Here is a 12,831-nt window from a genome sequence, read left to right as displayed (position 1 = left end):
TATAAAAAGCCGCCAATTGTTATAAAATGACACCCATTATTTGCTGTTAAATGCAGTCATGAGTGTGTGAACATAGCCTAAAGCTGGTCTTCCAGGAATAAAAAAAAATCAGCTGTCAGTTGTTAGTGGCACAGTAGTGGTTTTACAGGTGTTTTATTTCACATGAGATGTGCCTTTTGGGGGGTCTTTGCCGTTCTGTTTTTATACCACTCTTCCATATATGTTTATTTATAAAAAAAAAAATTATTTCTCCTACTTTTAAAAAAATTAATTTGTGTCATGTTCTTTTACTTTTTTTTTTTTTCTCTTTTCTTCTTACCCTTGAATCACATGATCAATGAGAAATCCATAAGTAGATGAAGCGCAAAATGGGGGGGGGGGGAATAAACACACAGAGTCTGTAAGGGGCCTAAGGGTAATAATAATAATAATATTATTATTTATTAATTATTATTTCAATACAAGCTGCTTATAAAAACATTCAATTATTATTCTTAATAAAGGGATACATGATTTTTATTATACAGCTAAATTGTTAGAAATTTTTTTACTAAAGTTTTACAGTAGTTGGAAAGTTTTAGTTAAAGTAAAAAAAAAGTATATAATTAAATATAAAAAAAAACCTATATATATCTGTGTGTGTATGTATGTATATATATATATATATATATATATATATATATATATATATATATATATATATATATAATAGTATTTTTATATATATGTATATATATATATAATATAGTATTTTTTTTTATATATATATATATATATATATATATATATATATACATACTAAACACACTAAATACTAAAACAAATTTTAATTTATTTATTTTCATTACAGAAAAAATTATTCCGCTGTTGATGCCTTAATAGTCAGTCGTTATTTTTTTTTTTTTTTAATTGTTAAAATCACTTTTTTTTTTTTTTGAGCGGCTTTTCTTCGCTGCTATGAAGCAGTAAACGCTCTTAATTTTAATATTGTCCCTGTAAGTATTCATTACTTTCCAACTATAACTTATTCTAAGCTCATTACGGCCTTTGTGCCCCCCTGTACCGGGGGCTGTCAGCTATGACTGGTGTTGCCGGCACAGTCAGCGGAGCAGAATAAGTTAATTATTTACTTGTGTCACTCGGCCTCTTGATCTAATGAAATGCACAGCTGTGTTAGATCTGCGGATGGATGTGTAGATCCCATTGTTACACGAGTCAGCAGAGGGTAGGAGCCGCTATGATGGAGAGTCCCCACTTCTTTCTGCTGTTTTGCTTTTCTGTGTCGATTTCATGGTTCTTTTATCACTCACTTTCACACAAAACAAACAACACAGCGACTGTCTGCTATGGGAACCGCTCTGGCACATAAAAGGGGTTCTCAGGGGTTGGCGCATTAGACGTTACCTTCGGCTTAGGTTCTCCATAGCCGGGTTGTGTAGCAGGGCTTTGTAGATACTCAGTTCTTTATCCATGTGTGTATGTAGATATGTTAGCCAGACCATTTATTTCCTTTATAGCTTTTTTTTTTTTTTCCTTCTTATCCTGGGGTGAGCCTGGGTGACCGTGGTGCGTTTGGCAGCAGTGATCGTGAGTGTATTTGTGGTTACAGATACAGTTCATGCAAAGGTTCCTATGGCAGAATAGACACCTTCTGACTCTCTCCCATTGAAGTCAATGGAGAGAGCGATATTAATGATGACAACGTGTATGATTTATTGCTCAAAGGGTAATTCCCTACTCCAGAAGTTTTCCCTATCAATAGGATTGGGGATACTAAAGTAATCGGTGGCGGTCCGGCAGCTGGGCCACCTACCAATCCTGAGGAATATTGGGGTAGAGTTATAAAACATGGTGTAAAGTGAAACTGGCTCAGTTGCCCCTAGCAACCAATCAGATTCCACCTTTCATTCCTCACAGACTGTTTGAAAAATGAAAGGTGGAATCTGATTGGTTGCTAGGGGCAACTGAGCCAGTTTCACTTTACACCATGTTTGATAAATCTCCCCCATTGTGCCCTGAATGGTTGGAAGCCCCATAGAGAATAAATGGAGTGGGCTGTACTGCTGTTTAATCAGGGTTCAAATTTCCCCACCAGTCGAGTTGTTGTTCCCTATTCTGTGGATAGGGGATCATTTTTGGAGTTTGGAATACCCCTTTTAATATAGCCACTTTTGTGTCCGAATCTTGGCCACAACTGGTCGCCATGAGGTTCCATTGAATCGGGGATTTCTGCATGAACAGTTTCTTGAAGTTTTTGTTCTAATTTTTTTTTATTTTTTTAGCATAACTATTTTCAAATAAGTTTCACTTTTTTTTCTTCATTTTTTTCAGGTGTATGTGGTTTAATAGTTCAGCAAGAAGATATGCCGTTCTGTGAGACCGGGATCTGCCCCGATATCATCATGAATCCTCACGGCTTCCCTTCTCGTATGACGGTCAGTGTTACCATTTTTAAGGATCTTACATAGAACAAGTGGGTACAATGAATCTGTACCAGTCTTAAAGGGGTAGTGCGGCGCGTCATCAGCCGCTCAGCTGCGATTGGCTGAGCACAGTTATGCTCAGCCAATCGCGGCTGAGGTTCGGATGACGCTGCAGAGGGCGGCCGGCCCTCGGGAAGATCCGCCGGCCGCCCGAAGAAGACGTCACTGCTGAGGATCGGAGACCGTGGTCGGCACGTGACAAGTGAGTATAGTGCACCACACTTCCGGGTACACGGGTGGGGGTGGTGGGACACGGGGAAGGGGGCCATTCACAGACATAACATACATTACAAAGTTGTATAACTTTTTAATGTGTGTTATTCTGTGAATAATTTTTTAGCGCAGGACAACCCCTTTAACATCCATTTCTGCAGCAACAGCGGATGTAGGATTGGATTGGGGGTGGGCATGCTGAATATCAGTGCCTGATCCTTTTGTTTCCTTAAAAGGGTTTTCCAGGATTGGAAAAACACAGCTACTTTCTAGCAAAAACAGCGCCACCCCTGTCCTCAGGTTGTGTGTGGAATTAAAATTCAACTCTGTTTACTTTAATGGAACTAAGCTGCAAAACCCCCACACCCAAACTGTGGTCACACTGTTTCTGGAAGAAAGGGGCCATGTGTTTCTAATCCTGGATATTCTCTTGGGTTACTTGGGTTGGTCACTGGGTTCGCCCACGTTCTCTGAACTCGAACACTTGCCATTTGACTCTTGGAGCTAGAGAAGTTAGATGCCGTCCTAGGGAATCCTGACAAACCTGGATACAGCCATAGACTGGCAGCCCTAAGGCATTATCCAACTTAAGCCACTGGGAGTCAAAAGCTGAGCGTTGGGGTTAAGACAGTTTGCTCAACACTCTATATGGGGGCCTCCTGATTCTCCACTGTCGGTGGAGATGGGGGTTAGGCATGATGGATTTTCACTACTTGGCCCTTTCGAAGTATAAGTAGTTACCAGGGCTTCCCTCCACATAGGGAGCACGTGTATAGGGAGTTCAGGAGAGGGTTGTCAGACTGTTGTTGGAGGTGTTTGGCCACCTTTACAGTAGGGCACAATTCTCAGGCACTAACCTTTCAGTATGAACATGCAAACATGGTAAGAGCAGCTGTTACCCCCATAAGAAGTGGACCTAGATCCCAAATTCAAGGCTGATGTTTTGGGCCGTACTTCTCCCTGTCTTAAATTTTAGGGGATCACTACAATGGTCTGGGTAAAATTCCAAACACATGAGGCTCTTTGGGACAATTTGTGTTTTAAAAGGGCAGAATCCTGTTAATGGTTTTATATGGACGTAAAAACCAATAAACCTCCAGCTGCTTGTAACATCGACTGTAGAGACAATGTGACTTCAAGTCCCTGTAAGAAAGATGAGGAGTAATCCGGTGCAATGTTATTTGTCACGGTGCATAAGATTGTGGTGGTCTCCAGATTGCAATTATTATGAGATCAGGCTGCCATTTAGTGCCATTATTACAAGGCTGGGATATATTAACCCTTAGGGCTGTAAAACATCTATAAAATGCCCTAGTAAATAAAGACCTTAGTTGCTGCATCTGCAGCCACTATACGGCATATGTCGTCTGTGCTTCTGACTGTATAGACCTTGGCCTAAAAAGGTTTTTACGTTTGTTTTTTTAGTTCCTGTGCATATAAAATAAGAATTGAAAAAATTTGTTGTACTGTTTTGGGTAAATTTCTATTCAGCTTTGTGTGTCTCCATGGCAACAGACTACAAACAATCCTGTTTGTAGTCTGACCCAGTGCTGTTTCTTTTTTTTTTTTTCCATCTGAAGCTCCTTCTATCTAGAAGAGTGGGGCAGAGAGAGTGCTGTGACCATGGGGGAAAAAAAGCTACTACTACCAAGTACAATTGCCCTAAAACATTCCCTCCCTTGTGTCTCTGCAGGTTGGGAAGTTGATTGAACTCCTGGCCGGAAAGGCTGGAGTCCTGGATGGAAGATTTCACTATGGAACGGCTTTTGGAGGCAGCAAAGTTAAGGATGTGTGTGAAGACCTGATACGACATGGGTATAATTACCTGGGAAAAGATTATGTGACGTCTGGGATAACCGGGTAAGAACCCGCTATAATGGTTTACTTAACCCCTATAGTGCCAGAAACTTGAAAAAGTTTTGTCATTCAAGGGTCGGGCTGTCTATATCATCTGCATGGGGCACTCCGGACCATCCACCAACAGAAGATGATGTCAGTGGAGGTAGGGGTTGGGTTTCATAGAAAATCACTGCCTGACCCCTTTGTTCTGGGAGAGATAATCCTACCCATAGAGAATACAGGAACGCTCAGCCATGCCAAGAATTCCTGATTATGGGCATGCTGAAGCCAGATGGGAGAAATAACTAATGGCCAAGCAACTCTTTGTCTGACAGTTATTAAAGGTTTATGGGGATTTTTGCTTAACCAAGACCAAACATGGCCATGTGATGTAACAGCAGCTGAGCATGTGATTGTACGGTCAATGATAGTCTCTCCAATGCTGACATGCCAGTTTAGGCCATTGCAATCATTCAGACCGTACATGATCAGTAACACCAGACACAGAATGAGCAACCTTTCCGAAATACAATGCTATACATTCAGCCACTAGGTGTCTCACTTCCTGGAAAACCGCAGTCCAGGCTCCATCACTAAGGTTATTTGGTCTTTAGGAACAGCAAAAAAAAAGACAGTAGCCTGGAAAACTTCCTTCCATATGTCATTCTGCTATCGGTCAAGTAAAACCATTTGACCATTGTTACATTTCACCCAAATAGTAATTATTTTATTTTTTTTTGCAGTTTTTTTTTTTTATTTTCCAGTGCTTTTTATTTAACTTCAGTCAGATTTGTATCTGAGCCTTAGCTGCAATACCAGACCCTGCCCATGCACAAAAGTGGCACTGGTATAATATAGAAGTATTTTTAGCTACCTCACATTGTAACATGTACTGTGTATCTGTCATCCCTCAGAGAACCTCTGGAGGCCTATATTTACTTTGGTCCTGTGTACTACCAGAAGCTAAAGCACATGGTGCTGGATAAGATGCATGCCCGAGCTAGAGGACCCAGAGCTGTTCTCACAAGGTAACGTCACGTGTTAACTAGAGATAAGCACAACTTATGCTCGAGTCCAATCGTTTGCCATTTTATTACCGGTGGCTGAAGAACTTGGATGCAACCCTAGGGAGTAATACTACTGAGGTGTCCAAGAGTTGCACATAGCTTTTGGTATGCATATTATTCAGCGTTAGAAAAACGTTGCCACTTTCTTCCAGAGACAACACAACTCTTGTGTCAAGTTCAGCTGTGGTTTGCAATTAAGCTCCATTCACTTCAATGGAACTTAGTTGCAAAACCTACAGTCAAACTGGAGACGAGTGGTGCTGTCTCTGGAAGAAAGCGGCCATGTTTTTCTAATGCTGTACGATAACCCCTTTAAGGATCCCAATTATAGGACTAGAGATGAGCACATTTCCTGATATTCATATTGAATCCAGTACGAACTAATTCAGTGCTCAAATTGATTCCGCTTCTAATTTTTGCCCCTTAAAGGACTGGCGTTTATTTAGGCTTCTCACAAAACCTAAATCATCCTAAAAACATCAAAGTTTTTTAGAGGAGTTTTCCAGTTTTGGCTTAAAAATTTTAATTTATTTAGAGTGGGGTTCATTGCTAAGACCCCGATTAATCGCCTTTTCAGGGATCCTATTTTTTTCCCATTCATGTCGGCTGATCGTGACCTTTTAACATTACCTATTACACAAAACAATTATCAGCCTGAACGTCCAGTAATCGGCCAAGTAAGGATGGTTATTGTTTCATGAAATAGGGCCTTAAAGTGTCACTGTCGGTAATTTTTTTTTTTGCAGAAATCAGTTGTGCAGGCAACTTTAAGAAACTTTGTAATTGGGTTTATTAGCCAAAAAAATGCATTTTTATCATGAAAAAGCAGTTTCAAGCTCTCCCCCTGTCTTCATGGTTCTCTTATGGAGGGGTGGAGGGAGATGAGGCACCAAAACAGGACAGCAAAGTTAATTTACAGCTACATCACAGGGCTGTCTCCTCTGATGTGTAATCCTTTGTTCTCTGCTCTCTGCTGGCGACTAATCTCCTCCCTCCCCTCTCCATAGAACAGACAGGGCTCAACTGATGTAAAAGAGTCGAGATTTCCTGATAATAAGCAGTGAATGAGAGAGGGGGGGGGGACCCGGGGAAAGTCTTTTTTGAATGCAGATAATGGCATATTTGCCTAATGAACCCAATTACAAAGTTTCTTAAAATCGCCTGGACTGTTGATTTCTGCAAAAAAACAAACAAAAAAAAAAAACAGTGACACTTTAAAGGTTGCTAGCCAGTGACTGCTAGCAGAGATTAAAAAAAAAACAAATCAAAAGGGAGATACATTGATGCATAAACTATATTCGAACACTGTAAACCCAATTATTGCCCAAGAAATAAGCTTCATTGGATGAAAGTTTAAAACACCTTGCGCAGTTTCTAATAGACATGGCTGTGTGCTGAATTGCATTGATGTGAGTGATTGCTTAGTCCTCAGTGCGGGGAGAGGCGACCTGATGGCATCTGTTCCAGACATGTCCAGAAAGGGCCGGGGACGGAGCCGCTGTCAGTGAAAGCTGTGACCACGTCTCCCCTGTGTACTCAGTGGGTTGTGTGTTGGTCTGAGCTATTGCTGTGGATGGTTTCCAAAGCAAATACCAGCACTGGGTTTTTTTTCTAAAGCAATTTCCCCCAACTTGTAGCTCTCCAGCTGTTGCAAAACAACAACTCCCAGCATGCCCTGACAGCCGAAGGCTGTCAGGGCATGCTGGGAGTTGTAGTTTTGCAACAGGTCGATAAACACTGATCTACAACTTTCCAAAAATTCTTGTTTGATGACATCCAATATACACGTTCAGTACCAACTCTACTTCGTTTTTTGCTCCTTTCTGCTCTTTCTCCAGGCAGCCCACCGAAGGCCGATCACGTGATGGTGGATTGCGTCTCGGAGAGATGGAACGTGACTGTTTAATCGGCTATGGGGCAAGCATGCTGCTCCTGGAGCGGCTGATGATATCCAGCGATGCCTTTGAGGTCGATGTTTGCGGACAGTGCGGTTTACTTGGTTATTCTGGCTGGTAAGTCTGATTGGGTGAAAACCCATAGAAATGTTTTACCCCCTCGGACCAGTCTTTCAAGTGTAATTGTGTGTTTACCTTGGACACATTTATGCACATTACGGTCGTTTCTATAAGAGGTCCATCAATGTAACACTATAAGACTGTGGGTTAGGTGGATGGGGTCTCAAGCTCTTCCAGCCGTCCATGTGGTGGTGGTGGTGGTGGGGTTCACAGCCCATGTGATGTAACATAGGATCTCATACCCTCTAAACTATACAGAAATATTGATAAGGCATGTTGTATGGCCTCTAGTGTAGTCTATTACAGTATTGTAACTATTATCACTGTCATCATTATAATTACCACCGCCATCTTTCTATCACCCACCATTACTATGTGTGATGATAGGGACATCAGTGAGAACATGATTGTCATCAGCTTATCATGACTGCAGAGGCAGGACTGCTGCCAGTCACACCTGCCACCCCCATCTTCATCACCACTCCTCACTTTAACCACCATCATTATCACTGTCAGTATGGTCACTATGATCATTCTTACCATGGTTACCACTCTCCCCTCCGCCACAGCCTCATCACTCTCACCACTTTCCTTATCGTTCTGCCATTCTAAGGGAACGATTATCGTTTCGTGTTATAAAGACAATGATCAGCCGATGATCGTTGATATAGGTTCTGACCTGTAATTGTCGGGCGCCGACCATGCACCGCTACGTGTAATAGCGGTGCACGGCCGATGATTAGCAAAGAGGAATACATTAACTATCCAGGCTGCAGGGCTTCTCTTCCTCTGTGCTTCTCCCCGGGTCCCGCATGCTCCAGCTTCAAAGCGGCCTGTCTGAGCTGACAGGCCGCTCTGAAGCTGGAGCGCACGGACCCGGGGAGAAGCACAGAGGAAGAGGAGCCCTGCAGCCGGGACAGGTAATGTATACAGTTTAAACAAGGACTGCAAGGACATCGGTAACTATGTCCATGCAGCCCTTGTTAAACAATTATCGGCCCGTGCAATAGGCCCAGTAAACCAGCACCGATCTAGCATTACATTTATTATCGGGCCCCCATCGGCCCTGAGGGTCCTATTACATGGGCCGGTGGGGGCCCGATCAATAATGTAAACGAGCGCCGATCTGCTAGATCGGCACTCATTTACTGGGCCTATTCCAAGGCCCGATAATCGTTTAGCGAGGGCTGCATGGACATTGTTACCGATGTTCTTGCAGCCCTTGTTTAAACAACATACATTACCTACACATGTTGCAGGTCTTCTCCTGCGCTCCTTCTTCCTCACGATCCTGCGCGCAGCAGCAGCAGCTTCGGTGCGGCCTGTCTGAGCTGAGCCAATCACTGGCCGCGGCGGTCCTGGCCAGTGATTGGCTGAGCGGTCTGTCAGCAGGCACCGAAGCTGCTGCATGCGGGATGGGGAGGAAGGAGCGCAGGAGAAGACCTGCAACATGTGTAGGTAATGTATGGTCGGCGGTCGCCCGACACGCATTGCTATTCCACGCAGCGATGGGCGGTCGGTACCCGATGATTTTAGGTTTGAACCTAATTAAACGATCAGCCAGTGGCACGATCATCGCTCCGTGGAATAGGCCCCTTACTCTCCCCACCACTACCTTTTCATTCTCGACATCATCATCACTGTTATCACCATCCATATCATTTCTATTGACATTATTAGGATCCTATTAGAAGAAGCGCATTACCCTGAAATAGATGATCGTATACAATCGTTTACTCCATCTGATCCCAGGAAATGAAGGAACGATGTGAAATTACACTGAACGATTAGTAAACAAATGCGGAATTAAAAAGAACGATTAACAAATGATCAACAATGATTTTGGTGTTGGCACCAAACAAACGTTTTTATCGTTGCCAGCGCTTACACGAAACGATTATTGTTCAAATTTGAATGATATAACGATAATTTGCACAATAATCTTCCCGTGTAATAAGGCCCATACCACCTGCACCATCCTTATCACACTCGCCATCACCACCATCCTCTTAAAGGGGTTATCCAGCGCTGCAAAAACATGGTCGCTTTCTTCCAGAGACAGCACCACTCTTGTCTCCAGGTAAGGTGTGGTTTGCAATTAAGCTCCATTGACTTCAATGGAACTGAGTTACAAACCCCACCTAAACTGGAGACAAGAGTGATACTGTCTCTAGAAGAAAGCGGCCATGTTTATGTAGGGCTGGATAACCCCTTTAATTTTTAGTATCATCCTTATCATTTTAGCCGTCATTATCGCACTAACCACCATTACTATTATCCTCACTCACTGTGACAATCATCACTCTCCCACCGTTCTCTTGCCATGATCTTCACTCTCGTCATCACTATCACCACCATCCTCACCATCCTCTTCATTCTTAAGGCCCTATTATACAGAATGATTATCATGCGAAAAATCGTTATTGTTGAAATTTAACCGATCATTTTTCCGTGTGTATGCAGGCAACGATCAAACAACTAACAAAAATTCTTTTGTGTGTTTGAGCTGACCATAAAATCATTGTTAATTGTTTGCAAAAAATCAAAACATTGTTCATTCGTAATTACGATCGTAACTAACGACTCTCCAAAAGTGTATTACGGTGAATGATTTCGGGTCGTTCCCAATTTTTTTTGTCTGCAATCGTTTATCGTTAATTGTTGGGAAAAATCCCTTAGTTTAATAGGACCCTAATTCTCTATGGTGGGACCATTACTCTCACCACTTCCCTTATCATTAAAGTCATCATCAAACTACCATTATCGTTGTAATCATCACTCTCACTACGACCATGATCACTCTTCCCACAACGTGGTCATCATTACTCTCATTATCACTCCTTCCTCCTCCGCCATCTTCATCACTCTCACCAATACCATCATCATTCGCACCAAGTGTCATCATTGTGAGGGATGCCAGTGAGTGTGTGTCAGCAGCGCGTGTTACATCATTATAAGGGATGTGAGAATAATGATAGTGACAATAGTGATGCTGCTGATTGTGCAAGAGTCAACAGTGTGACAGGAAGACAAATACTGTCAACACAAATGACTGATCACCCAATGCAACCACCATTATCATCACTCTCACCACCATCATCAATCACTGTCACCATAATCCCCATCATCTATACTATTCCTCATCTCTGTGTCTATCTTTCACTAGGTGCCATTACTGTAAATCATCCTGCCACGTATCGTCTCTGAGGATCCCGTACGCCTGCAAACTCCTGTTCCAAGAACTGCAGTCCATGAATATCATACCCAGGCTTAAGCTGTCAAGATACAACGAGTGACCATCGCGCCATGGACCTCGGGCTCCTTGTTAAAAATGAATAAACCAGAAAGAAAGTAAGGATTAGGACGGAGACTGCGTGCGGCAGCCGCTGATTTATTTATGGAGCGCTCGCTGTCTGCGGGGCTGGCTTCATGCCACAGGTACAGGCAGGCGGATATCTGGATGTCGGGATGTACGGGTTGTACATCTCATGACGCTTTTGTATTATATTTGTACAATTACAAATGTTCAGAGAACATTGACATAAGGAGATGTTATGTAGATTATTTATGGTCCTCGTCTCTGACAATTATTAATAAAACATGACAATTTTGATTTATTTAATGCGTGGGTGATAAATTATTTTCAATTACAGAAACACCAGAAATACTCTACATAGGCTTCATTTCTCTTAACTTCAGCATAGGCCTCGTCACCCATAGCAACCAATCATAACCTAGCTTTCATTCCTTCAGAGCTGTATGAGAACTGAAAGCTGTGCTGTGATTGGTTGCTATGGGCCACATTGTCAGTTTTGAGGCCTACACTATATTTTTAGACCACAATAGACAGTGATGCCTGACATGGCGGATACATAGTAATGTCTTTGCATTTTCTTCCTTCTGTCTCATTGTAAATTACTCAGTTCATTATTTTTGTATCTACATATTTGTCAAGTTTGGGATGTTTAAGCCCCCGCCACATCTTTACAATATGGAAACACGCCTTTAAGGTTCACATGGTGAACCTTTAAAAAAAAAAAAAAAGGTTTGGCACGGATTGGACATTGTGAAAAAGGCAATAAAAAAGGATATGTGTGACGACTAGCTGTCAAGTTCTTCATCCATTGCCAGGAGGAATAACAGAGTAACAACAATCATCTATAAATACACGGCTCTTGCCCTCACAAAGTGTGTCATCCAGCTTTCCTGGACTCCTGAATGGCAGCTGTGATCCTATATCACAGTACAGGAGTCACCAGGGGATCAGACCTAGTTAAAGCAGGGGACGTCCATGTGTTATGTGGTTTGAGTGTGGTGCTTCAGTATATATGTGGATGCCATATAAACATCAAGAAATAAACTACAAGCCACCACTCACCCTTAGACCTATGTTCTTATATGTAGTTTTTTTTTGTTTGTTTTTTAAAGTTCAAAACGTTGTACATAAAGAACAAAATATGGGGTCATAATGACCCTTTGGCCACTTTAGCACTGAAAATAGCTGTTTTGCATTTAGCCCTTTGTCTCCACCAGGTGTCAGTATTGAGCACTTATGTGTTGTACAGTCTAACATGAAACCTCCCCCATCACTCCGCACTCAGAACCGCTCTCACATCATTTGCTGATCAGATGTAGGGATGGAAAAGAGAAAAAGTCCCAAAGAATTTTTTTATTTTTTAAAATTTTTCCCAACTCTTTTTATACTTCCGCCTAATTTACTCAGTGTGCATACATACCGTTAAGCATACACATGTCCGATTCTTCTGCATTTGCATACTGGTGGCTGAAGAAGTTGGATGCAGCCCTAGGGAGTCCTGGAAGCTATAGATACAGCTATATAGGCTGTATCGGTTTTCCAGATCCAATCATGCTGACCACAGTGCCCACCTACAGTCAAGTTTACTTGCCACACTGACCCTATGGCATGTCACAGTATACCCACCCTCTCCTGGTTCCCACAGTGTTCAGTCACTGGCCTACCAATCTCTGCTCTAGTAGTAGAAACATGTTCTCTGTATTTTCCTGTATCGCTCGCTGTTTATCATTTTCCACCTTCCGAAGGCATGGAAGACCTCTGTCCTTTGTGACTACAGGTGCGTTTACACAGAGAGATTTATCTGACAGATTTTTAAAGCCAAAGCCAGGAACAGACTATAAACTGGGAACAGGTCATAAAGGAAAGACTGAGATTCCTCTCCTTTTCACATCTATTTC

The 12,831-nt window shown here is 42.3% G+C and overlaps 1 protein-coding gene across 1 annotated transcript in view; it reads left to right on the top strand.

Moving 5' to 3' along the window:
- POLR3B (RNA polymerase III subunit B) overlaps positions 1-11,234 on the top strand; it is an 81,766-nt gene extending 70,532 nt beyond the window's left edge. The window contains exons 24-28 of the mRNA XM_069968694.1: positions 2,332-2,435; positions 4,390-4,556; positions 5,450-5,563; positions 7,441-7,614; positions 10,784-11,234. Of these exons, the coding sequence (XP_069824795.1) occupies positions 2,332-2,435; positions 4,390-4,556; positions 5,450-5,563; positions 7,441-7,614; positions 10,784-10,913 (689 nt within the window). The 3' untranslated portion in view covers positions 10,914-11,234. The remainder of the gene's footprint in view (positions 1-2,331; positions 2,436-4,389; positions 4,557-5,449; positions 5,564-7,440; positions 7,615-10,783) is intronic.
- The last annotated feature ends 1,597 nt before the right edge of the window (positions 11,235-12,831 follow it).

The sequence above is a fragment of the Dendropsophus ebraccatus genome, chromosome 1 (genome assembly GCF_027789765.1).
Source record: "Dendropsophus ebraccatus isolate aDenEbr1 chromosome 1, aDenEbr1.pat, whole genome shotgun sequence".
NCBI classification, from domain to species: Eukaryota; Metazoa; Chordata; class Amphibia; order Anura; family Hylidae; genus Dendropsophus; species Dendropsophus ebraccatus.
The sequence above is the reverse complement of the archived record's forward strand: the minus strand, read 5'-3'. Positions and strand labels throughout refer to the sequence as shown.